The sequence below is a fragment of the Pagrus major genome, chromosome 23, assembly GCF_040436345.1.
Source record: "Pagrus major chromosome 23, Pma_NU_1.0".
Taxonomy (NCBI): domain Eukaryota; kingdom Metazoa; phylum Chordata; class Actinopteri; order Spariformes; family Sparidae; genus Pagrus; species Pagrus major.
This window is the reverse complement of record NC_133237.1, coordinates 17481787-17509785: the sequence shown is the minus strand read 5'-3', so window position 1 is coordinate 17509785 and position 27999 is coordinate 17481787. Positions and strand designations below refer to the sequence as shown.

The window sequence follows — 27999 nt, the reverse complement described above, 5'->3', positions numbered from 1 at the left end:
TCTCAGATAACACCTCTCGCACCCAGGCCTCAAGATGATGTGCGAGGTGATGCCCACCATCTCCGAGGACGGGCGCGGCGGAGGAGGAGGCGGCTCGTCTTCCCCGGCGGGGGGCGGAGGAGGGATGGGAGGAGGGATGGGAGGCGTAGGGGGCTACGGAGGCCGGGAGGCCCGCAGCGGAGGCAGCAGCGACGAGGGGGGCAGCACGGGCAACCTGGAGTCGCTGATGGTGAACATGCTGACGGAGAGGGAGAGGCTGCTGGAGAGCCTGAGGGAGACGCAGGACAGTCTGGGGACGGCGCACCTACGCCTGCGAGAGCTGGGCCACGAGAAGGAGTCGCTCCAGAGGCAGCTGTCCATCGCCCTGCCACAGGTACGACCATTAAGGGGAGGTGCCGCTGACGCACCTGAAAGAATCTGAATATCACATGAAGGTCTAAATGTTTCAGCATTACACACATGACGCTGTTTATAATCCTCTTCATCCCGTTACACTTCAGGTGAAATGAGGCATTGTTTTAGTTTTGCCTCGGCAAGGTCAGACTGAAGGTGTGAACGAAGGAACATCAAAGTTCAATCGCATCATTATTGATGGAACTGCATTTTTCGAGCGTGTGTGCGTCCCACATTTGAGCTTTTACCGCCTGTTTGACTAAAGGAGCAGTTCCCCCCAAAGTGAAGACTCACTCATCAGCTGATAGCATCCAAAAAATGTCAATTTCTTAGTGCAGGTTTTGTATCTGAAAGGATTCAGAAGTGCAATATCTACGGCATTCTCTCTCTTTTGTGTTTGTTCCTCACAATGCTGTGGACATCCAGGAACAGATACACTTCACTGCACGCACGACTGAAGCATTATCAGAGGCGGTTATACTGCAAATATTTGATATCCAAATATGGACCCGTATTTCAATCGTCTACTCACAAAACGTTTGCAAGAAGCGGAAACGCATTCAAAGTGGCATTATTGTTGGCGGTGTTTTCCCAAAAGTGCAGGACAGAACGTGACTTCATTCATTCATTTAGTCTGTAATGGAGACGTGAAAGCAGGTGGAGCCTACTTTAGGCTCACAGGGAACCAATTTCAGACGGGAAATGCAGACTTCAAAGGAGTGTCGACTGACACGTGGGTAGTGTTGTCACCAGTTTGGAGACCTAGACGAGACCAAAACAACACTTGCAGTAAAATGTAGATTTTTTTATTTTTTTTTCAAAAAAATGTCAATTTCTTAGTGCAGGTTTTGTTTCTGAAAGGATTCAGAAGTGCAATATCTACGACATTCTCTCTCGTTTGTGTTTGTTCCTCACAATGCTGTGGACATCCAGGAACAGATACACTTCACTGCATGCACGACTGAAGCATTATCAGAGGCGGTTATACTGCAAATATTGGATATCTGGACCCGTATTTCTATTGTCTACTCACAAAACGTTTGCAAGAAGCGGAAACGCGTCCAAGGTGGCATTATTGTTGGTGGTGTTTTCCCAAAAGTGCAGGACAAAACGTGACTTCATTCATTCATCTAGTCTGTAATGGAGACGTGAAAGCAGGTGGAGCCTACTTTAGGCTCACAGGGAACCAATTTCAGACGGGAAATGCAGACTTCAAAGGAGTGTCGACTGACACGTAGGTAGTGTTGTCACCAGTTTGGAGACCTAGACGAGACCAAAACAACACTTACAGTAAAAGTAGACTCTGCAAACCAAATGCACCGTACCTTGAGATAAGTCTTGAATTTTATGTGTGGGAAATCGTAAATTCCAGAGTCGTCTTTGTCTGAGACCGAGACAAGAACTTAAAAAAGTCTTGAAACCGAAGACCAATCTTGAGCGCTACAACACTTGTTACCATGATACTGAAATTACTTCGATACGATACTTAAATTGAGAACATTTTTGATACCGTGGGGCAAATTTGACGCATCATTGATGGCATGAAGTTTGAGATCGTTATTAAAAGATAAATATAACAAGGTTTATAACATTAACATATCAGATGCAACTTTTCTTGGCTAGTAGCAGCGAACAGCAGAGAGAGAGTTGAAAACATTAAATATGAATTTATTTATTTTATCGTAAATCTGCTCAGCTCATAATCTGAACCGTTTTAGGTGTAAACTAAGAAAAACATAGACCAGCATCCTCATGGTCTATACGCCTTACAGCAGCAGAACGAGGTCCAGTAAGAGCACAAGTTATTATATTATATATAAACAAAAATTAACATCTAAATAAACACGTAAAGTATAAGAATACAAGGTTGACTTTTCCAACAGTTTCTCAGTGTTTCTTCACTTCAGAACTAAAATGGATCCTGACCACGGTAAAAGTAAACAAGTATAATCAGTAAATGTTGCACTCTTGCACTGTATCAACAATACCGACAGTGAAAGTGGTTCCTTTCACAGTGTTGAATTATTGATGTGTTAACTTGTAAGCAGGAATTTAATGTTGTAGCTGGTCCAGGTGACACTGAGTCCAACTCTTTTTATTGTGCTGTGTTAAAGTTCAGAAACACAGAAGAATACCTCATATTTCCAACGTCGTCGTCAGCAGCGTTCCTTTCCGTCATTTAAACCCTTTGGATAACGCTACAGATGTGACACCCTGAAGCTCAATTAAGGTTGTGTTATATAGGCGGTAAGTTAAATCAGTGGTGTTTAATGAGCTCATTACGTGCTTAAGATTTAATAGTAAAGTAAAATAATAAATACCAATGTCTCTCAAAGTGAGACCTCAAAACTGGACTTTAGTGACATTCTTTACTCGATAATGCATTATGGTATGTTTTCTTAAGTTGTGATGGTAGTTTTGAACAATTTCAACAAAATATGCCCAGTTTGTGCGATCAAATATGATCTAGTACGGCAGCTCTGCCATAAATGAAGGTTAACAAGGGGGATGCATTTTGGTCTTGAGGGGGATGTGTTGTGGTCATTCTACTTACAACAGGGATGCATTTTTTGGATATTTTTTCTAGCATGGAGGGATGCATTTTGTCCATTTCCCGAACAAGTGGGATGCATTTTCGTAATTTTGCTAACAAGGGGGATGGCACCCCCCCTTATCCCCTCTCAAATCGCCTACTATAGACTATATATGATGTGATCCTTGAAAAACCCACAATATCTTCTAACCATCCGGATGAAAAACATATTTTGTCGAGCAAAATATTGCATTATTTTGTCTGAAAATGTTAAAAGTGACATCATTGCACTACTATACTTGATAATGGAATTTGACATTTTGGTTCGTGTTGTTCAAACTGAGCAAAAAAAAAAGTAAAAATTCAGGCTGCCATTTTTGTTTGGATTGGGAAATTCAGTCCGAGAAGTTAAAAAACTGTTTCCGTCGTGCAGCTGCTGAATTTTTTTTCATCCAGATGGTTCAAAGAGTCCTTGAGGATGCCGCGAAAAACTTTCGGAGCGGCAGAAAAAGTGTTGTTAACGACCTTCTGGGTTCTTCAAAGACCGTCGTACATTGTTTGGAAAATTGCAATGCTTGGCTTTCTGATTCAAATGTAATGGCAATACATGCTCGGCACAAACTGGGCTACCTGAAACCTGGAGATGATGGCAAAATGTTGCATTTGCCCCTGTGGTACAGAGACCAATTATTACATTATCCCACATCCCAGCGCTCGAGAGCTAATCATTTTGTAATTCCACTCAACGTACAAGGGCTCCATCTCTATTTTCAGGCAGGAGTCATTGTTGGATGCCTCAGGCAGCGATGATGCCTCCCTCATTGTTAGTACCTATTTTTCTCTGTTGCTACGCCTGAAAAATCAAATAACAGATGTAGCAGTGCTCCACATTCTAACAGAGAGCGACTGGACATTAAAAGGGGCCATATTACCTCACTGAGAGGAGATCAATATGGTGCACACATCTGCAGGAAAACACGCGCGCAGATAGAGGAACACATGGAGCGCGGCGATACATTCTACAGTAGATGAGTTCACCGAGTTCGTCTGTGTGTGTAGACGTTGCCAAGAGAGAAAAATGGGAGAGAGGGATGGAGAAAGCGACAGCATGGCACAGAGAGAGAGGAAAAACCTGGTGATATGAAACACACAGAGACTAACAAATCAAGCCCATTTGCATATTGCTGCATACTAATAAGGTGGCTTCAAGAGTCTGTTTTAGATGTCGTGTATCATGACAGGGGGAGGCTGAGACGGATGAAGGGGAAAGAGAGAGTCGAAAAAAATGAAAAAGTGTAAGAGGTGAATTCCAGTGCATCGCGTTTCTGACCGAAATGATGGCGGCCGACAGAGACAGAGAGAGGAATGTAGAAACGTGTCTTGGTCCATCTCACTCCATCTTTTACATGAATTAATCCCAGAATTATGATATCCTCCGGGCTCAGAACATGCCATCTGTACACAGCAATTTCCTCCATGATCCTTCCTCTTCCATCTTTTCAAATAAGCCTCTTCCTTTCACTCCTTTCTCTCCATCTTCCCCTATTTCAGCCCAGCGAGCACAGAGGCCTTGTTATAGGCTGTACACGCTGTACTTTTTAAATGCATTTTGGCTGGAGGAGGGTGTGAGGTAAGGCGCCTATTTGCCGCCGTGTGGGTAAACTGATCACTGTTAACACAGAGCAAAGATAACAGCAGCACCGCGCACGCATCAGTGCCCTTTAATGGCTCGTTTGCATAAGCGTTTTTGAAAACACACACGATTCGGCGCACACGTGGGCCGCGCGCCGTGTGTCATGCGTTGTGTCACGCCACCATCACACATGAGCAGAGTGGAAACGGGAGGACAATCAGCGCACGGACGAGCGGCCGTGGTACAGTATGTGTACATAGTGTGTGGTGATGTTTTACTTCCTGTTCAGTGGAGGGGTTTGTGATTTCCAGAAACAAAGACTCAGCGCGGCAGATGATCACAGCTGAAAGTTAGACTCGGCCCACGTGACTCGAGAAGGCCACTCATCCTCCCTTTGTTGACTCGTTGCCATGGATACCGTTTAGTTTGACCAAAGGCAACAGATTTTAATCATAACTATCACGTAGCTAACCTCACATTATACATAATTGGGTTAAATTACACAAAATCACAACTATTCAACTGGACCGCTGTCAAATGGAAATAGAAGACGTTGCACCGCACTCTGGCCTGATTCCAGTTACTTCCATGCTTGTTTAACCTCCAGGCATTTGTTTTAATGACGGGCAAACGCACAGCGAGTCGTGGTTAGTGCGCAATTAAACCAATTTCAGGTGCAACACGTGCAATAAACCTGGTTGTTAGATTTTATATCGAGGTTTGGTTTAAGACTCCTGGTCATTAACCATGAGCGCTGTGGTAGATATGGCAAAGATTACACTGTATGTGCTGTGTGGATGGTTTTCACTGAGTCGTGTATGCATGTCTGAGCGTGTTTGCTCAATGCAGTGACGTTCTGCGAGGCCGAGTGTCTGAGTTTGCTAATGAAATCAAGATTCCTCAGATTGTTCACTGTAGTTTATTGCACTGTGTGGGCTGATGGAAAGTTTTTGCAGTAAATGTTACAGTCCGAAGGCTTTCTGTTTGTTTTTTAATGTTTAGCGGTTTCTTATTCTGTTGGCTACAGTTAGAAGAGGTAACCTCATGCTGAGATATTTACAGTCCAGGCACTGTGGAGTGTTTTTTTTTTTTTACCAGGCCTGTGCCTCAAGTCATTCAGTCCAAGTTAGTGATGTGTCAGTCGGGAAGGAGCCAGCTCTTTTAAGTAAACGATTGGGGGATTAGAGCCATTTTTAGAAGAAAAAAAAAAATGAATAGAAAACAGAATAACAGGATGATGAACATATTTGTTAAATAAGTTCCAGAAACGTCTGACCCAGGCACGGGGAAACTTCTCTATGTTGCGCTGGTTGTCATTATACAAAAGATAGCTCAGTATAAATAAAACATTCAGTACACATCACAGTGTTTAAAGTTTTTACATTTTTAAAAGTGATTTATGCTAAACATAATGTAGAATTATGGTATTCTGGAAATGACATGGTTTAGTCTCATTACATCGATTATTTTAATTGATATATGAGTACACATACCAATCACAGGTCAGAATTTTGCTAAATTTGGCTGAATTGTAAAAGCCAGAAGGTGCACTGAATGAGGAGTCGTTTGGGAGCCGAAAGAGTCGCTTCTGTATGCTGAGCTGAGCCAAATGACTCCCTGGCTCCCAATAAAGAGCTGGAAGTTCAAGTCTCAAGTCATTTTTTCTTGGGCAAGTCAAGTCACTTTTTCCCAACCCAGGTAACTTCAGTCTTACCTGCTGTATCTGGTCTTTATTAAAAGAAAAGATGAGGTATTAGTACCTGTCAAATAATGATAATGACCAATTTATCCAAAGAAATTAGGAATGTACTTAAAGTATAAAAGTAAAAAGTATTCCTCTGAAGGACATTTCTACCAGCCATTTCTCTGCAAAGCTAACTGAAGCTCACGTCATCCATGTCGCTGCTTTTGTCACTAACACGCCTCTCCTCCCCATCCAAGTCTCCCTCTCTGTCTGTTAACGTCTTGTTACGTCTTTTACGTTGTTTCGTCTCGCTACGTCTGCCGTGCGTGATATGCACTGATAGGTTGAAATCAGTGATGTTGCGTGTAATGATGCAAAATAAGAAAGGTCAGTAATTCCCCGCAAATGCTATGAAAAAAAAGTAACGAGCCTTTTTTGAAAGGAGTAGAAAGTACAGATATTTGTGTTCAAATGCCGGGAGTAAAAGTTAAAGGTTGTCAGAAAAATTAGTAGAGTAACAAAGTATTTGTGCTTCATTGCTTCTCACCTCTGATGGAGATTCAGTGAAATAAAGATAATCAAAAAAAAAATTACAAATCTTAATTTCATCTCAATCAAAAAACATAACAACACCTGAAAACATGAGTCCACATCTCTGATTTTCACTGATCATGACATCACTTCTTGTTTAAAAAAACAAAAATGTTTGCGTAGTTATGATGCAATGCATCCATAAGACAAAAGACGTGTTAACCTTCACTCCCTGCTAGCTCGTTACTAATCCCTCCACCTGTCAAACCAGCCTCACGGCATTCTGGGAGATGAAGAAAGTCGCCAAATCGAGGTGAAGCACAACGGGCATGTTTAGAGAAAGTAGTAAAATACAGCGCTTCATTATTTAATAATTTGTTGTTGCGGTGAACCTCATAGTTTGATGAGTGTGTGTGTGTGTGTGTCTGATCATGACCTCATGCAGCAGCAGCAGAGTCAATAACAGCACCCTCTTGTGACCCTGCAGGAATTTGCAGTGCTGACCAAAGAGCTGAACCTCTGCCGGGAACAGCTGCTGGAGAGAGAGGAGGAGATAGCCGAGCTGAAGGCAGAGAGGAACAACACACGAGTCAGTACTCTCATACGTCCACACTGAATGTCTATTCAACATTATGTTCTCGTATTTATGTGCTCGTTCATTAAAGTTCTGCTCTGATTTTCTTGGCATGCGTTTGTCAAGCAGTAATCACCTGAGACCGTTTATGACAGATAAGAGACACACTGCGGAGAGGTTTTATTATATGTGAGACACATGTGTTTCCAGCTGCTGCTAGAACATCTGGAGTGCCTGGTGTCCCGCCACGAGCGCAGCCTGAGGATGACCGTAGTGAAGAGGCAGGCCCAGTCCCCAGCAGGGGTCTCCAGCGAGGTGGAGGTCCTGAAAGCCCTCAAGTCCCTGTTCGAGCACCACAAAGCTCTGGATGAGAAGGTGAGGGAGAGGCTACGGGTGGCGCTGGAGCGAGTGGCGTCCCTGGAGGAAGAGCTGCAGACCTCCTCTCAAGAGGTGAGTTTTGTTTTTTTGAAGGTTTCAGTGAATTACGGATGGAGTTGAGTCTGTCCTGACGAGTCTTCTCCGTGTTGTTTTAGGTCGTGTCTTTAAGGGAACAAATCAAGCGACGGCAGCAGGGACTAGACAACGGCAAAGAGGTAACTTTCAGAAGTGTAGATTCTTCATAAAGATCTTGAAACGTCAAAGTCAGCTGAAGGTTCACGCAAACAAATCACATTCCTCCAGTAGAGATGAGGGAGCTAGCTACTGCGAGCAGCGATCTATTAGATGTGTCGCCGTGGTCCTGTGGTGCTATCAGAGTGGCCAACGTATTTTATGTGTTCAAGCTAATATATTTCCTTAACTGGGTATTTACTTGAAATACTTTTATTTCTACTTTTAATTTTCAGGAAAGAAATTCACTTGCATGAATCACCGGCCTGAACTAATATTTATCAGTTTTCCTTTATTCATTCATTTTTGAGATTAGAGTCTGTGCACAGCCTTTTTATTAGTCTGAAATCTGCTTGAGTTTCTTCTCCAGTGATCAGCAGGAAAATTGACATGGCAGATTTAACTAAATGCATGCTCAGGAATTCTTCTTTCCAATATTTCTGAAATTTGCTCGAGTATTTCTGTCTTTTCTCATTTTCTCAGTCCGTCTCTCACTCACTGAGGAGGACGAGGCGCAACAGTACAGTAGACTGCACGCTGTACAGTGCCAGAAACATGTTGTAATAACTAAAAGGGGATGAAGGAGTGTGTAAATTTGTCATAAATCTGGAAAAATGCAGGAGAATTGTGGAAAAGATGAAAAACAAAACATATATGAGAAATGTTGGGCAGATGACAAAGTACAGCAAAGCTCTGCAGCCATGGTCTGTGAGGCGGTGGCACAGACAGAGGTGCTTCGAGATTAATGCTAATGCAGGCTGCTAACATACTGATTGTTTACTATGCGTTAGTATGCTAACTGTGCCAGCTAGCACTAAACACAAAGGGGTTTTTGGGGTGGGGGGGTGGGGGGTTGTGATTTGTGACCTGTACTTGAGACTTGTACTTTTGCAAGTATTTGGTCAATAACCAAAGTACTGGACGCATTTCTAACCAGATGATGGAGCTGTGTGGAAAGAGAAGGGATCTCCAAAGTGATTACAAGTCATCCTGATGAAGCCATAAATATATAAATACGGACTGACAGGAAAAACAACTAGAAATTGATGTGACTGATGTCACTGCTTTCCATTCAAGTCAGTACGTTACATGAAAAATCCAAAATGCTGCCTCTTCCTCAGTGACTAACTGGAGTGCTGACCAGGTGCCACTGACTGCTAAAAGCTAATGCTACAGTCTCCACTTTATTCATGGATCAGTATTGTTGTAAGTTGGCTGTCAGCCATCAGCACTCAGCTCACTCCTATTGAGCAGCACTCCAGACAGTTAGCGAGGAAGAAGTTAGGCACCATCTTGGATTTCTACGGATTGTAATGACTTTAATGGAACTGTGTCGTAATGCATCAGAGTAAGAGCGTGTTTTCAAACTTGAATGTATTTTTTACCGACTGGTCGCTGAGAAGATCCTCCAGTTAGTCCATATTTTCAACTTTCGAATGCCTGAAACGAGTGAGTTCACAGAGAAAAAGGACAATGATGTTGTTTAATTACTGCCTTTATAGCTTGTGATGTCACTGTCCTCCATAATAATTGAGATAAAAATGCAAGCAGAGTTTTGATATTGAGAAATTAACATGCTTCGGGAGTTTAACTTCCAAAAAATATGTATTTTGAAATCCCAAAAAGTCCGCACATGATGTGTAACCCATAAGAAATAGTTCATACTGTTCACCACTGCACCATTTCTTTCCATTCAGCGGCTTCCCAACGGACCTTCCTCCATCTTGGATGACGCAGACGTCGACAGGCAGAGAGAGGGCGAGATAGAGCGACAAAGGTCAGAGCTGGGTCAGCTGAAAGAGAGGCTGGCGCTCATGTGCAGACAGGTACTCTATTCAGAGACGCTCTTATGTTCCGGTGCTTTCACCAAAATAAACAAAATATCACACGCCAGAGATGCTAACGGACAGAAAACCGTGTGTGCTCGCTCAGGTCGGCGAAATCGAGGAGCAGCTGACGTCTGCCAGGAGGGAGCTGGCCCGGTCGGAGGAGGCCAACCAGAAACTACAGAGGGATGTGAAAGAGGTGAGACTCGCCAGGCTGTTGACAGACAACAAACCACCACTACATGTGTCTGTCTCACTGGCACAAAGAGTCTATTTTGATCAGACTTGCAGACATATCTAACAGTTTGCTATGGTTACAAAGCCATTTGCCTACTTGGCAGCAGCGGCTGTTACTGTACACACAGGAGTCTCTACCCTGTAGCCATGGTGACAATGCCATCGGTAGAGCTGCAGGCGTTTTCACATGGATGCAGCCGCGTTAATCAGTCAGTGTGCTGGAAGCTGATTGAGAGGCATGTGGAGGAAATTCGGACGAGAGGTAGTCGAGTCAGTTTACGTAATAAACCTTCTCCCCTGAACGTCTCCTCCCCGCCTGATTGCTTCTTCTCACCTGCTGCTCTTTGATCTCCCCACTGTCTCCCCCGACTTGTGCAACAGCATAAGTGGGTGCTTCTGAAATCTGTCAACAACTACTATTAACCAGTCATTATCATTCTTCAGCTAATAGCTCTTCAAGCCCAGCGAGTTCCCTTTGATCAACACCTACTTGTAAACTTGACATTTGCCCTGTTCCGCTTTCTCTGTCTGGTCTGCTCTCCTCTCTATATCCGCATCAGAAGAATGTATTTCTCTTCTTCTTTAATGCTCGTAGGCGCTCTGTCAAAGAGAAGACATGGAGGAGAGAATCACCACATTAGAACGCAGGTTTGTGCTTCTCCTACGTGTTCATGAACTCTGGGTACCCTCCTCCGAAAACATGCTCCGCTCACTGCTCCGCCTGTCTGCCGGTTTGTTCTGTTTGCAGGTACCTGAGTGCCCAGAGGGAGGCGACGTCCCTCCACGACATAAAAGATAAACTGGAGAACGAGTTGGCCAGCAAAGACTCTCTCTACAGACAGGTGGGAAGAGTCTCTTTCATCCCTGTGTGTCTGTGTTTCGGCTTCTGACTGGCAGCTGGGCCACGTTTTCACGTTGGCACACAGAGCGTGCCATCAATGCATTTGCTTTTTCCCCTAGTGGCTTTAATAACATCCGCTGCCCCCGGCAGTCTTCACTCCCGCCTCGAGTTTCACCTCCACTCCCTCTCATCCTGTTTTCTTGCAGAGCGAGGAGAAGAACCGGCAGCTTCAGGAGCGCCTGGATGATGCCAAACAGAAGCTTCAGCAGACTCTGCAGAGGGCCGAGACGCTCCCTGAGATAGAGGCGCAGCTCGCACAGAGAGTGGCGGCGCTCAACAAGGTGTGTGTGTGTGCAGAGTTTGAAATTGAAATAGCAGACAGCAGCAATGTGTCCATGCATGTGTGCACAAATCTGTGTCGGGATATTCTCCCATGCACAGACACAATTACACGAGTGTGTGTGTGTGTGGGCATGCGTGGGCATGTAGACTGATGCAGGCATGAATATCTATATATATTCATGTGTGAGTGTGTGTGTGTGTGTGTGTAAATTCAGGCATGAGTGAAACTGAGATGAGATGACAAATGGCAGATGAATACCAAATATTTTAAGCGAGCGGTGCCAGCAATCATAAGCAAACAATCTCAAGATGAGAGCCAACTCGGGGGTTCCAAGTCAGCGCCGTTATTTGATCCTTGGGCGCTCGACACGTCAAGAACTGAACGCCGCACAAATTCTTTATAACTGACTGATCTAATTGCTCATGTGTTAACCTCTAGCATTCCTGTAAACACAATTTCCACTTCGTGCCAAGAAAACGTACATTCTCTCTCCTCCCAGTAGTCAGCCCTCTTTAATGGCAACACTTATTTCGTGCATGTTCGGGCAAGGTGTCTGCTTCCATGGAAGGATAAGATCAGATTAATGACCTGTAAGACACAGGCAAACAAACTTTCCTGTTACGCCGTGATCTGTACAGGCATGTTACTAATTTATAGACTTGGCCAACAAGCTGTTTCCTTTGTGTTAATTTGTATTAGTGTCGCAACATGGTTCACGCCTGTAACCCCGCTTCCTTCCTCTCCAATCATCCAGGCGGAGGAGCGTCATGGTAACTTTGAGGAGCGACTGCGACAGATGGAGGCGCAACTGGAGGAGAAGAACCAGGAGCTACAGAGGGTGAGTCATGCTTGCTTTTCCATCTCTCTTTCTCTGTTTTCATCCTCCCCCTCTTTCATGCCGTTTCTTTTGTCGGGCTTTACGCAGCACAAAGGCGCACTAATTTTCTAAACCCTCTATTTGACCGCGCACATTCAGATTGAAATCTTTGTCTCCCGCTCTCAGTCAAGCAGAATGCTTGTTATTAACTCTCCTCCCACCCTCCCTCCTCTAGCTCATTTTTTCCTCTCTTTCGCACTCACCCCGTCTCCCTTACTCTCTCTCCCCCTCAGGCGAGGCAGAGGGAGAGGATGAACGATGAACACAACAAGCGTCTCTCCGACACGGTGGACAAGCTTCTGTCTGAGTCCAACGAGAGGCTGCAGCTCCATCTGAAGGAGAGAATGGCCGCCCTGGAAGAAAAGGTGACCTGCTCAGACTGAAGCCTCAATTCACAACGTCTCTTCTTTCTGATCTGTCTCACTCCCCCAGTCAAGACCTTGAATATGTGTCCCTTTTCCCCAAATAAACCCCTGCTGTCAGGTATGTTCACTGACTTCTCTGCCCTCCAGGAGGTGACCAGTTAAAACATGAGTAAATTCCAAAAGTGTTTCCCAAACAGCAGCGAATCTTACATCCAAAACAGCGGTGGAAAAGAAAAGTATATAAGTATTGCACCATGTAATCTGCTCAGTTACGTTTAAAAGCATAATTGAGTGCTAGGTACAAATTGAATTAACATTTAAACCCTTTCATCTGCATTTTTATAGCCAATAAGGGGATCTGATCACTAAAGGGCCAATGAAAACTCTGACATATGGACAATAAAACAGCAGGCACAGGTTTGGGGAGGAGAACCTGACCCTTGAGCGGGACATCTCAGGAGTTTTGAGCAATTTAGACTGAAGATTTGGAGAAATAAAAACCCCTCTGATTGAACGCCTGCTATTGATAATGCATTAAACATCAATGAATAAAAAGTAACTAATAGTCGACTACTAATACTGAATTATTATTTTAATACCACAGTTTTTCTTGTAATTGAGTAATATTTCTGTCATGTCATTGGACTCATACTTGAATACAGTTTTTCAGTACTTTCAGTGCAGATTTTGGAGTAGACCTCCAAGAATTGGGCTGGAATTGGAGCACAAACTTTATTTTTTAACCTACTTACTTTAGTGCTTTAACAGCACTTTATTAGCACTTTCTACCTATTTATCTCTATTTTTAATCACTAGAAGTGTTTTCTGTGCAGTCAGCATCGGAGCAGATGTATGTTTACTGTAAACTGCAGTGATTAATGTCCTTTTGCAGCAGGAAAATGAGCGAAAGTAAGCGTAAACCACAAACAGAAAACTGGCTGGATTAGTAAACATGACTGTGCTTGGTGTAGTTTACAGATGTGCTTAAGCTGTTGTTATTTCGCGGTTATAAAGCTTCTCCTTCTTCCATCTCCAGAACGCCCTCTCTGAAGAACTGTCCAACATGAAGAAACTGCAGGATGATCTGCTGGCAAACAAGGTACCTGCGCCTCCAGGCTTCATTCTTAGTTGAAGCTAGTGGACATATGTTCCTTTTTTCACCAACTCTGTCTCTTATCCACTCCCAGGACCAGCTGATAGCGGAGCTGGAAAGGCTTCAGCTGGAATTAGATCAGCTGAGAGCGAGGCCCGGGGGCTCTTATTCCAGGTCGGTGCCATTTTAGACATCCCTATCTCATAAAGACTGAAACTAACCATTATTCTGAGGCTCCAGTGGTGACTTGCCTGACTCTAAAGATGCAAGTGTTGTGTCTCGTATCTCGTCAGACATCGTAGATAAATCCACATAGGAGGCGTTTAACTCCGTCAACACTCACGGGGCTATAACATCGATGACGCGTATACACACATACATTGACTGGGTGCACCAACACACACACATCAAACACTTCTAATTCTCACTTTCTCATCTGCACGTCTCGACACCTTTTTCTTATAGCCTTCTGTGAACCTGTTAATTGGAATACGATACACTTTTAGACATTGTATGGGTTAGTCAAATCACCACACTGGATGTAGTGTATCCAGATTTTTTTTAAAATTCTCATTGATTTTTTGACATATTACTTCATACTTCCATATTTTGGATAAATATTAGGTTTGGGCTATGTTTAAATCCCTCTCCTTGCATGTTATTTGTTTTTCTGTGTTGTACCGTCTTACTGTAGTTGCCGCCACAGTCTTATTCACCCCGCAGAGATAATTACCTGCTCATCTTATCTCGTATCATCTTATCTTTCCGTCGATCTCTCCAGTCGCTCTCTGCCAGGAAGCGCTCTGGAGTTGAGGTATTCCCACGGGGGCGGATCCCTTCCAACAGGTTCCACCACTCACCTGGATCCCTTTGGCAGTGCACCCACCGGGGGCGTGGTCAGGCGGAGTCACCGGGCCCGTTGGAGCTCGGCCCGAGAGGACTCTACCAAGGTGAGGATACTATAATCCTTCAAGCCACCAAAAAAACCCAGATTTATTTATTTTAATCCATTGGCTTTTTTTTTTTTCACTCTGCACAAAGACTAATTCCCTCAGGTAATGTTATTATTGATCACACTTAATACCTCTTTGATGCTTCAGTTCATCAGCATGTGTTAGTTTTCTGTTAAACAAACAAATGTGCCGCAATATCTAAACCCCACATCATGAAGTGGGAAAAATAACGTGTTTCCCACTGAAAAGTCCCAGTGTTCCTGTCAGTCTTCCCAGCTGTAAAATTTAGTTTTGGGTTTATGTTTCCACTACTTCCACAGTAGTAAACTGCTAATGCATTTTTTATGGAGCTATTTATTTATGGAGGTATATTATGTAACAAAATGCCCAAAAACGACTACACATTTGTTATATATTTTGTTGAGTTGTGCACTTTACATTATCCCAAATGTTGTTCAACAGTGTTCAAACCCAGAAAAATCTGTAACTTTACACTACGGTAATGTGCGTTTCATTGGAAAAAAACATCAGATGATATGTTAGAGAGTGAGGAAGGAAGTCGATGAACATGAGCAAATGTTACAACACCTGTGAAACATTACCTCTTCTGTGAACAGTTCTGGCTCACATCTGATCTGTATTTGTGAATGAAATCAGTTGTTTAAAGTCCTCTGTGTGTGCAGTACCCAGACTGGGAGAGCGGGGCTCTGCTGGGGACCGGGTTCGAGCCAGGCTTGGATGTGGGCTGCTCAGATGATGAGGACGACGGGGAGGCTCGGTTTGGCTCTGAGCTGCTGTCCCCCAGCGGACAGACGGACGTGCAGACCCTGGCCATCATGCTGCAGGAACAGCTGGAGGCCATCAATAAGGAGATCAAGTAAGGACGGGCGTAGGTGCTCAACTACAGCTGGAGAAACACCTCTTTGTAGCTTCAGATTTATCGCGCAGGCTTAAGAGCCTTGCCTCACTCTGGGCAAAAAGAATACGATTTGTTTCCAAAATGTCTGGTCTGATTTGTTGGATGAACTGCGCACCACAACAGTGTTTTAACTTTACGATATTGTATTTAACTAAACCAGACTGATCCAGGAGGAGAAGGAGAACACGGAGTTGCGGGCCGAAGAGATCGAGAGCCGGGTCAGCGTGGCTTTGGACAGTCCGCCCATCCCACCGACCTCCCTGGGGCGAGACAGCACAGGACGGGGCTTCATCCCCTCGTCCATCACATCCTCCACCCTGGCCTCCCCCTCTCCCCCCAGCTCTGGACACTCCACCCCTCGCCTGCCTCACTCCCCAGCTCGCGAGACTGATAGACAGGTACCGCTGGAATGCAGGAACAAACTTCCATTCCCATGCGTGCTAACCTTTTTTATCTCGCCTCTGTATCAGCCTCTCTGTTTATGCAAACAGCTCCTCCAGACAGTGAGTCATGTAAATAAAGCATAAGTAAATCACACAGACAGGTTGGGAGAAGTTAAAGTATTATTATTCATCGTAACGTTAGATTGGGCAAGATCAATCCAAGTAACTTGTAGGTTGGTATGGCGGCTGGTGCCAGACTCACTGGTTCCCGTAATTCTGAAATGGGCGGGTGGATTACAAAAGATGGTGCAATAATGGTAAACGTGATAATGTGGGAGTTCTGGGTAGTGGAAGAATCTGTGGAAAGAAATGATTCAAGTCATGGTTCAAATTGGCAGAATATACATAGACGAAAAAACTGATGAGGACAGCAAGTAGCTTAGTTAGCACACATGTCTAGCTAAAGTGAGAGGAGAAAGATGAATCAACACATAAAGAATCAGGAAAAATCAGAAAGAGATGGGATCTAGTTTTTCTGTCAGGTTGAAGAGACTATACACTTATCCATCAAATGAGAATGTTTGACAGTTGCAGTAATTTTCTCACGTCTCTTAATTGAAATAATAATAAAATGTCCATCAGGATAATGTGCAGGGACATGTGTAGGAACATGACGGAGTTAAGACATCAGATCTCAACCCAAGAGAGACATTTTATAAGGTGGAATGTGATGTTTCTGGCCTGAATTTGTCTGCTTACTTAGCAGTAATAAAGGATAATGTCAAGCAGTCCAGTGAAGCTCTTTTGGAGGAAAAATGGCTCCAAGCTGCACAATATTAGAAGCTTTCATGACTCCCTTTACATTTCATGTTTCAGAACAACAAAGAAGACGATCGGTCCCTCGCTCTTCTCGACTCCACGCCTCCCTCCACCCCACGTGCGCTGCGATTGGACAGGATGACCCTCACCCATCCAGGTGCGATGCTAGACGACCCCCGGGAGTTTCGCAGGTATGGCAGCTGGTACATTAAATCTATCGAACGCAATGGTTAAAACTTTTTCCGGCTTTTTACCCTTAGTAAATTCCTTTGTACCTTCCAGTCTCTCAGCAGATGGCAGCAGCTCCAACAGCAGCCAAGATTCTCTCCACAAGTCCAGTAAGAAGAAAAGCATCAAGTCTTCCATCGGTCGGCTTTTTGGAAAGAAGGAGAAAGGAAGGATGGGCCAACCTGGGCGGGATGGATCTGCTTCTCTCGGTAAACAGATGGCGGATGAGGGTGGGATAACGCTGACTGTATATCAGTATTTTCATTTAAACGTGTTTAAGCTGCTCTGGCTCAGTGATTCGACGTATTCATATCAATGTTATCTTTCATTCTTGTGACCTTTCACCTTGTCTCTTCCAGCATCGACACCCTCTGAAGACCTGGCCTCTGGAGACCCGATGGGCATGAACAAGACTGGGACGCTGGGTCCAGCAGATAAAGACCGCCGCAGCAAGAAGAAGTTTGTGGATTAACTCCCTTGTTTTGTTTCAGTTTGGTTTTCAGAGCTGATTTTCAGTAAAAACAAATCGGAAGATTGAGATTTATGCTTTCTAGTCAGCGACTGGGGGGAAGGGGAGGGAGATTATCAGCAACTGGTGAATAAGTGACTGCTCTGCTTTCCCAACTGTGTTTTATTAAGTTTCTAGAAACTCTGTAGGTGCTCTGTGCTCTGCCACAGCGCTGTCGCTTTTTAGAAATAAAGTTGCCAAGAGGGTCTGAAAAGTCACTAAATCTAGCAAGAAAGTCGCCAAGTTGACAATATTGTGGGCATAATCACGAGGAGGCGTTATTTACAGATTTTCCAATGGGTTTTTCGAGAGAGAGACAGAGCGAGGCTGAGCGAATCATTGTGCGCAGCTGTAAATAAAATAAGGATTTAACCATTTTAAGAGCGTCTGTATTTTAGACGGAAACGATCAGTATCGGCCGATATGCCTCGTAGAATCGTCCAATCGGCACTGGTGGCAAAAAAAACCATGATCGGGGCATATATAGTTCTCAGATTAATATTTATACGTCAAATAAGACTTATCTGGATTGTTTTTGAAAGAGACTTGTATTTTTCAACGAGCCTATATTTCACCCATGCAATGAGCCCTTCACAAGATGGAATAAGACTTTGTGTAACTCTTGGTCTTCTTCTAGGCATGAGCTACTGGAAGAAGCATGTCGCCAAGGACTTCCTTTTGCGTCTTGGGACGGACCCACTGTTGTATCTTGGTTGGAGGTACTGTACTATCACAGAAACCTTAAGGGATTTGGAAATATATAATATATAGATATATATCATGTTTTTTCTCATTTATTTAATCTGTTGTTTGCCTCCTTCCAGCTGTGGGTGGGAATGCCAGCCTGGTACGTCGCAGCTTGTCGCTCCAACGTGAAGAGCGGCGCCATCATGGCCAACCTGTCGGACACGGAGATCCAGAGGGAGATCGGCATCAGTAACCCGCTTCACCGCCTCAAACTGCGGCTGGCCATCCAGGAGATGGTGTCCCTCACCAGCCCTTCTGCCCCGGCCAGCACTCGCTCTGTGAGACTCACTGACCGCACACACATCCAACACGATCATGAAAAGAAACAAAGAGAGATTATGACCACAAATATGTTCTCGTGTCATTAAAAAATCCCTGTCTAGACAGCCTCCCTATAGGATTAAAGGTATAGACGCCTTTAATTGGAGGACACTAAGACCTTAAACGCATTCATATGTCGATGTATGCATTCATCAGGCTGTTGATACCTTTTTAATAACTTATTCTCAGACTTTTTGCTGATAATACACAAATGCTGCATTCATATTAGCAGTGTGAGGTAAAAGTTGAACCAGGTGTTCGTAGTTTGGAGATTAGTCAAAATGTTAATGATCCCCGTGGGGGAAATTTGTGGCAGGCACCGGTAATATGATACACAAATAGAAATAACATATAATCGAGAGTATATGATATTAAATAGGGTTAATGTGCAATAAAAAGCAGATTTTGTGAAGTGGAATGTTGGAAAGAAAACTGTGGGAAATGTGTGAAGCTGCAGGGGTGACGAAAAAAAAAACAGATGTAGGAAAATGTTAAACACAAAAGAACATGAAACGTATCCTTCATGTGATAAATGTCACAAATAATATAATGTGATTGATAAACGGCACATGTGGTGATAAAGTTCCACCTATTTTGCCTGGAAATGAAACTTGGCAACAGATTTGGCCTCTCACACAACCGCAAAGACAAACCAGATGTTGAAAAGTGTAGTAAAACTGTTGCACGCAAACTTGTGCCCCTGCTTTCTATTTTCAACTTCCCTTGTTCCAAGGAAGATAAAGTCACGAATAACCGAATCTTCTGACCGTCAATATTTGAATTGGTTTGGCCGGGCTTTCCCACTTCCTTGCGTGGCTTCTCATCTATTTACAGCTGGAATCATAACAATGAAAATGATCAGTTGCACAATTCTGCGGCGCAGATTTAACACGTTTATCCTATCAGTTCATAAACCGGCTGAACCTCTTTTTCATTGTGATCACCATGGCAGCGAAAAAGCAGTCTGCTGTTGTTGTTAGCTGACATCTTGTGAGGTTGCTTTTCGTCAGCGCTGCCAAAAATGTGCAACGTGTGTGTCAGGACTTTAGGTAATATGTGGGGGCCTTTTTTTTAATCTTACGGTTTCACTTTTCTCTTCAGTCGACCAGTAACGTGTGGATGACCCACGCAGAGATGGAGTCTCTGAACGCTGCCACCAAGCCTCCGGTTAGTGCCCCTGCTGCCCTGTCTCTGTCTCTTTTATGTTTTTTCATGATTATTTTACTCAGTTTTGAATTATTTTGATTGTCTCGTCTGGTCTGAATCATGTTGATGAGTTTCTCCCCTTCCTCCTCCTCCTCTCTCTCTTTTCGAATCTCTTTCTTTGTGGGCCCAGGCCATAGTGTTGAGCATCTTCTTCTCTCCCTCTGGTTGCTGTTTCAGTGTGAACTGCTTCCAACTAATTACCCGTTCACTAACACACTATTCCTCCCTTTTTGTCCTCTTTTCCTTCTGCTGCTGCTGCTGCTGCTGTCGCTGCTCCTTCCTCCTCTGCTTCTCCTCCATCATCTCTCCATCCGTCCATCCTGCTCTTGACCCCTGCTCCCCCTTTCCTCTCGCCACCTCCACATCTCTCTCTCTCTCTCTGGCTCCGTCTCTCTCTGTCTGCCTCTTCTCTCCTCTCGGCGTTCCAGGAGCTGAAAGAGTTCAGCTGGGATCAGGTGAGGATCAACTGCACCATTTTTGACACAACATGATGTGTATTTGTCAGTAATTTTATCTCGAGTGAGAATAAACCACAGTGAGTCATGAGCTGCTGACTTGCACTACCATCAGACATCAAGTGGAGCGTGAATCAGCGTTGATCATCTGTGGTTGTCCCCCTCCAGATACTGGCTTACGGCGATATGAATCATGAGTGGGTGGGCAACGACTGGCTGCCCAGCCTGGGCCTGCCACAGTATCGCAGCTACTTCATGGAGTCCCTGGTGGATGCCCGCATGTTGGACCACCTGACCAAGAAGGAGCTGAGAGGACAGCTCAAAATGGTGGACAGCTTTCACAGGTAGGGCTCGGCTCCTGCGTGCCTGCTCTCGCCTCTTTCACGGTCGTATATAACTCATGCTCTTTTGTCACTTCTCCTGTTTTCACTCTCATTCTTTTCTGTTGACGCTGTGTCTCTGTGCATCTGGGCGTCTGTGTGGCATGGGAAATATGAAGGTGTTAAAAGACATGCAGGGAGTGCTCCTCTTGTTGTGACACTCTCGCTGCTCAGGTGTGTGTCTCCAGGCCCTCTTTAAAGAGGGGTCAAAGGCGTCGGATTGTGTTAATGCTTTCTGAGTACAGGTGAGAGTGGAAACACGCCCTCAGTTAACCTGCTTCAGCCGCTCACCCTCTGGTTCTCTGAACTCTCCCAGGGTCAGTATGCATTACGGCATCATGTGCCTGAAGCGTCTGAATTACGATCGCAAGGAGCTGGAAAGGAGGAGAGAGGAGAGCGTCCACCAGAACAAAGGTGAGCTCTTTTTCTCTCTGCCATTATCTCACCATTCATGCCACAGATGTGGGATGACCCTGTCCACCCAACTAATTCCTCTAAAGCTGTGCTATTGTCCTGTTCAAAGCATACCTTTGTGATTACTATAAATCCCTTGCATCTATATACAGGGTAATCATTTACATGATTATTACTATAATTGATCAATTATCAATGCCACGCTGATGGAAAGTTCGGTAAAGTTTCATGTCCACAAAACATTCCTGGAGCTTCACAGCAAAACAGTGTTGCAGCATTCATTCAACCGAAGTAGATGGGGACTTGTTTTAAGACATGAAAAAACAACCCCAAAAAAAAATGTACATCCTTCTTATGTTGAAGGCTTCACTGTAGCTGTTCAGCTGAAAGCGATAGCACACACCCCATCTGAAGTGGGTGCAAGAGATCGACCAGGAATAAAGGGTGTGAATAATGTCTTTTCAAATCAATTTGGGATCTCTGGGTTTGTGGAGAGACTAGGATTACGCCTGACGACCTGCAAAGAGCCATTTTATATTCTCCTTCTTCCCTTTTTTTAGGTTTTAAACCAAATAGCCATCTACTTTAGTTGTTTAGGAGAATGCTGCAACGCTGGTTTGCTGTGAAGCTCCTGTAAGTAAGATTACATCATCTGCATAAAATGGTATATCAAACAATCAAATCTTCTACTTTAGATCCAGCCAATTGATCCTCCAAGTCCAGTGCAGTGCCATTCAAAAAATGTTGTTCGGCACACATTATCTGGTAATGTGAGGGTTTACACATCCAGTCGTAAGCCTTCTCAACTGCTCACAGAGTCATCCGGGCCGCCCGATAATATCAAAACATGTTTTCACATTTTAAAATCTGAACCATTACGTCAGGACCAAAACAACCAATCAGAGGCATCTTGGACCAGCCCAGCAACGGTAAACATCCTAGCCCTTGAGGCTAACCTTAGCTAGCATACTACTGTCGACAGAAACTTAAAATCTCCCCTCTAGTTCTCGCTGAAGAATCAACAACCTGTGTTGACCGCGTATCCCCTCTCATCCAGACTTTTTTCTCACTGCAACGCGTTTTTGTTTTTTCCATGGCGAGTTGTTGCACCACGCCAATCTCCATTTTGTCTACATCTGCTTCCCCATGAGATCACGAGAGCAGAATCACATGTGAGCCCAGCTTCAGTCTGCAGAGTCACAAAGCCAGAGCGCTGAAGCCACACTCCTGCTGCTGCACAGAGCGGTGTTTGCTGTTTAGTCTAAGTTCATTAATATTGAACGTGTCGTGTGTGGAAAAGGCACTAAAACCGACACTGCATCACTCCTTGCCTTAAAACAAATTCTTATTTTATAACGTTATTATTAGTGGCTGTTGTATTTGGTTTTCTCCTTTTACATTTAAACAAGATCTCTTAAAAGTCGGCATAAAGGAAATTGAAACTCAGCAAAGTCAGTTAACCGTTCAAATCGTAAAATTGGCATTTAAAATAAAGTTAAACTCTTGCTGAGATACAAAAAAAAAAACACCTCACAAACTTAATAATGGGAAGTAAAACAAACGTTTCCTTTGATTTCCGCTATCTCCCACATTGCTGGAAGAGGTTTGGACCACCCCCTTTGTTATTGCTTTCCCCTTCATACTTAGAAGAGATTATGAGCCACAGCTTTCTAGTGCGATTTGGCAGGATAACGATTACATAAATGTCAACGCGCTCAGTCATTAAACAAACCTAAATCTCTCGCTCTCCCACCGCTGCGCCTTGGGATACACATGTTGTACATTTAAAGTTGGTTCATCTTGGCTGATTTCCTAACAGAAAAATGTCCCAAGTGATTTCCCAAGTTTTTTTTATGTTTGTCTGGTGTTGCGCTTGATCTGTGGAGTTCATGTAAGAGAATACATTTTTCTTTTTCTATCAATCACTCATCAATACTCCTGAGTTACTTTAACCGCTTCAGACGACCCTAAATAAACCCGAACAGACCTGCGTGTTTCCTCCAGCCTGGAGTGACCGGAATATGAAGAAACCTGATCTTGCTTATAAAAGCAGCAAGCAGGTAGCTTGCTTTTTGCAGATGGATGCCTCCCCTTCTCTCCCTCCCTTCACCGTCTCCTTCTTCCCTCCTCCCAGATGTGATGGTGTGGTCCAATGAGCGTGTGATGTGCTGGATACAGACTCTCGGTCTGAAGGAGTATGCCGACAACCTCCGCGAGAGTGGCGTCCACGGAGCTCTGCTGGCTTTAGACGACACCTTCGACTACACTGACCTGGCCCTGCTGCTGCAGATCCCCAATCAGAACACACAGGTAAAGGACAGGTCGTCAAAGGTCCCTGAAGAAACTGCGTTTCATATCTGTATACAGAATACTTAAATATCCCCCAAACATGTTTTTTGATTTTTATTTTTTGGGGCTTTAGACCAAATCATTTTAACTGTCCTAAAGTGAAAATGTATTAAAAAGAATTAGCATTTACACTCTTCCTCACTTCCTAACTTTTACCTCTTTTAGCTCCGTTAGCTGTTAGCTCCATTAGCCAAACACACCGCAGGACACACAGAGAATTAGCTTTCCTCCTGCTGATTTTAACACAGATTTGTTCTTCATTATTCAGCATTATCAGGGAAAAACTAAAGTGCAACCACCTTCCTATTTTACTGTGTTTACTAGGTTGTTTCAGATTTTAACACGCCATATTTTGATGTATGTTTACAGTAGTAACCAAAGTTACAGTATTAGAAGATGTGCTCTGTCTACGTACTGGGTTCAGTTTGCCATTTGCCATTTCAAGTGGTAGTTACACACACATGCATACAAAATTTTCTTTTCTCCACTAATCACTATCATGCAATTGCCATTTCCCTTGCAGAACAAGGGCTTTACACCCCCTGTCATTTATTCTTTTCGGTTTTGAAAGAGCGTCTTTAATTGCATTTCTTGTTTTTGTGCAATTTAAAATCATGATCGGAGCTCTTATTTACATCAGCAAGCAACATCAGAAGCCTTTTCTCAGGCAAGGGCGGTAACAAATGATTTATAGCCGTAGTTTTTGTCCTAAACCAACACATAAGTCAAATTTCTTTTGATCCTCCAAGCCTCAATTAGGAACAAGCATGATATACAGTGTGTCTCAAAATCATTTTCCTGGTTTCATTTCTCTCCCCATCATTTCCTGTAATTGTTCAGCTGTCTTTAATAAAGGCTTTAGATACATTTTAGTCTCATCTGATCGTGGAGAGTTACGACTGTGCTGAGTTAAAATAGGCATGACATTCAAACATGAGCTCATAATGGCCTGCATAACAGACCTGTCCTGAAACTTCGTCCAAACCAGTCTCAAAGCTCTACATCACCTCTCTCCTGCAGGCCAGACAGCTCCTGGAGCAAGAGTACAACTCCCTCATCTCCATGGGAACCGAGAGACGACCTGATGAGGTCAGCATGCTCATTGGCTTGAAGAAGAAAAAATACACATTTGAGTAAGCGATGGATTGTCTGAGCAGCCATCTTTTTGTTTGGCAGGATGGAACTAAGACGTTCACCCGCTCGCCCTCCTGGAGGAAGATGTTTAGGGAGAAGGACCTCCGGGGCGTGACCTCCGACTCCGCCGAGACCCTGCCTGCTAACTTCCGTGCCTCAGCCATCTCCACGCCCTCCGTTACCCTGAGAAAGGTTCAGAGTGATGGTGAGTCTGACCCGTGACCTCTGACACCCTCGCTCTCATATTCACGTTTGTTCAGCTCATGTGAGCCCTTGAGGCGCTTCTCAATTTAGAAGATGTGCGAAAACCTGTCACTCTATATGGCATTACTCACATGAAGAGCACGACAGGAATCAGGGCGAAAGGCCTGCTAGCTCTGATCAGGTGCAACTATTCTGCAGAGGGGTGTACCACCAAGCGAGATGAATGGGATAGCGAGGTATGTTGAGCCTGAAGCCAGGGTTTTCAATGTCACAAAGGTGGCTCTCTTTTAACATGGCTTCAGCACCATGGTAACTTATGTTGCACCTAACCTGGTCCAGAGGAGGTTATGTTCAGAGTTTTTAGTTCTAGCCCTTCTCTTTCCAATTATTTTCCTGACGATATTCCCTTCACGACATCAGTTCTCAGCTGAGGGAATACATTACATATGCAAGCTTTCAGAGCCATATGTTAGTGATCTGCTAAACAAAGCTGTGTGATAGAGTCCTAAAACCTGGAAATCAGTAAGCCTTTTTGCACTTCCGATCCCCTCGTCTCGAAATCAGTGGGTTTTTTTGAATGGGTTTTCGGTTAAATGCCCGATATAAGGTCTGTGGTTAACACAAGCTTAAGAGATTTTCACATTTTGTACTACAAAAGAAAATATGTCCCAGGTTTGAATACAAAAGCATCTACGTGTCCTAAAAAAGTGGTTGATAACAAGTGGCTCATTAAACGCCATCACGCCGAACACAGACTCTCATCGACTCACTAGTTCGCCTTGACAGGTGGACTTTAGTTGCAAACTTTTCTAACTCTGACTTTACAACTTGTAGATGTATCAATGCTTAGTTGTGGTGACGTTGAAGTAATGCGTCCAGCTTTACTTCTTAACAATTACCCTTCAAATATCATAAAAGTCATCTGTTCATCTGTGAAGATTATCTTGCTGAACAAAACGTGTATCATAAACTTGTGTTTGCCACAGAGCTTACTTTCTACAATAAACTAAAATCCCATGGGCTTTTTGTTAAGGGAACCAGGGTGTTGCTAACTTATGTTAGCCTACAAAAATATGTCATCCCTGCAGCGCTCTATTACAGCAGCAGAAACTGTTTGCATCATTGTTGTGTTTTTTTTGCCATGGGAGCCTACGTGCATTCAGTTGGTGATGCAGAAAATCTATTTTTTCCCCGTTTGCTTCAGGTAATTTTAACACTTTGACTCTTGCACAGCATGTCCTCCACACACTAAAGTAATGATGAAGGCACAGCAACTACAGACCACTTTGGATTATGTTATATTGGCTTTAACACTGTTGATTAGTCTATTAGTAATGATCACAGATAACACTCAATGAAAGAAGCTCATTTAACTTTGATGTTGACAAAAACTTAAGCGATTTCCACAAAGGGCTGGGCAATACATTTTATTATATCATTATCTGGATATGAGACTTTACACCATCTTAGATTTCGGATATCATTAAATTGTGATAAGGCATAGGTGTTGACCCTATAGCTGCATTACAGTGAAGTGATGTCATTTTCTGAACTTATCAGACTGTTCTACTTGTTCTAATACTTGTCTTTACCCAGTTAGTCATTATATCCACATTACTGATCATTATTTATTAAAAAGCTCATTGTGTTGATATTTTTGAAAGCACCAATAATCATCCATAAAATATTATCACAATATCAATATCGAGGTATTAGGTAAAAGAATATTGGGATATTTGATTTTGTCGCTTAGTCCTAGCATTTCTAAAGTGTTTTGAGGAGATTTCAAAATATCGATACAGCCTAAAAATATATTGTAATATTGTTTCCGCCCACCCCTATTTCTGAGTATCCTCCATAGCGCGACATTGTCAGACCTAAATGCAATTCTTGGGTGTAATGTTTAAATCTGCTGCATCAAGTCTAAGAGCTCTGCAATGTGCAGTTGTCACGTTGGAAATAAACCATAAGCATTCAGAAAGCACTGAGTGGTAAAATAATATTTATACTTACACTTTTGCATGCATTTTTCTGGATTTCCGGATGGTCTCTCGCCTTATTTACAGCAACAGTGTTGTTTTTTGCTGTAATAACTTTATAATAACACAACCCTTTTTATGGGTTCCTACAAATAACAACCTGACCATGTCGAACCAGCTTGATAGCACACCCCAATCATCTGAAAGTAAATGAGCCGTGCGTTTACATCTTGATCTATTGGAAATGAGCCTTGAACAGCAGCATTTAGTTTTTCCAGCCTGCGTACTGTAAAGTGCACCTTATATAAGCTGCTGCGAATGAAAAAACAGAGTCACACACACAGAGCAGTTGGTTGTAGTCATGCTACTCTGCCATTAGTTCGGCGGTGGAATTTTTTGTTTCCTTCTGCAGAGGAACTGGCAATAACAAGGAACAGACGCTTCAAAGTACAGAGGAAGACTATTATCCCTCATTCCACTTCTTAATAGGAATGCCTGTGGAAGGTCAGTGCTGTTTTAAGTCATTGCAGTTGCGATAATGACCCCGTCTGTGTCTGTCTCTTACACAGCCAGCTCTGGTGCCCGGGGTGAATCTGCCTCAGTGAGGACATACTCCTGTTGAGGGGCTGAGGTGAGAACCGTCCGACACATTAATTAAACTGTCTAGTAGCGATTCATCCATGTGGGGCTTTTATCTGTGTGGTGAGACAGAACAGTTTCTCCAAAGCTTTCGAGATGGCTTGCACATGTGCCGAGCACATTCGTTTGAACCTCGTTGTTTTATGTATTTGTTTGTTGTCGTGGATTGGTTTGAGCCTTGGATTTTAAGCAGTTCCCCTAAGGTCTTAAAATGGTGGGTTTTGGTTGGTGGGGGATTTAGGCGGAGTTGAATTAAGGCCACGGAAGCGATGACGTGTTAATAATGCTGTTTCTCTCCTCAGGGCGCTGACTGGATTGGGGACTAGAGGACCCTCTCGCTCATCCACGGAGAAAGAAGCAATGAATATAACCATTTAACTTAAAAAAGAAATCTATCGGTCTGACCATTCTGCAATAACAGAAGCAAAGGAATGAAGGGGAAAATGACATGAAGAATGTATGAATGTATTTTCCGACTTGAAAGGTTGAATGGGATCAGCTGTTTTCTCTCTCTCTCTCCGTCTCTCTCTTCCTGTCATTCTGTCTTTGCTCTTTCTCTCGACGTGACTGTGCTGTGGGGTTAATAAAGGACAACGCCAGGTGTCGGTTAGGTTATTGCCGGTCGTGCAGGTTTCCCCTCTTCTCATTCCTCGTCGGAGTCAGCAGAGTTGGCAATATCAGGGCTCATTTTCCTACCTTCAGAAACCACTTGCTGCCATTTATTCTCTTACAGTTTGAAAACAGCTAAACGTGTCGCCTTATAACTTCTGCTCAACGACAGGTGTTTTTCAGGAGAAGCAGGGCAGAAGTTAACCTCACCGT

General features: G+C 43.7%; 1 protein-coding gene across 1 annotated transcript; it reads left to right on the top strand.

Annotated features, from left to right (window-relative positions):
* The first annotated feature begins 34 nt into the window (after window positions 1–34).
* ppfia3 (PTPRF interacting protein alpha 3) lies at window positions 35–27562 on the top strand. Its single transcript, XM_073494487.1, has 30 exons — window positions 35–373; window positions 7262–7363; window positions 7559–7798; window positions 7882–7941; window positions 9655–9783; window positions 9890–9982; window positions 10616–10668; window positions 10769–10862; window positions 11068–11202; window positions 11959–12042; window positions 12315–12446; window positions 13483–13545; window positions 13634–13713; window positions 14321–14489; window positions 15176–15369; window positions 15572–15809; window positions 16671–16804; window positions 16896–17050; window positions 17201–17300; window positions 17987–18068; window positions 18174–18374; window positions 19519–19584; window positions 20052–20078; window positions 20247–20422; window positions 20775–20872; window positions 23007–23182; window positions 24242–24310; window positions 24398–24560; window positions 27108–27169; window positions 27480–27562. Exons 1-29 carry the CDS (start codon window positions 35–37, stop codon window positions 27158–27160), a joined length of 3705 nt encoding a protein of 1234 aa, XP_073350588.1. The 3' UTR covers window positions 27161–27169; window positions 27480–27562.
* Window positions 27563–27999: the final 437 nt, after the last annotated feature.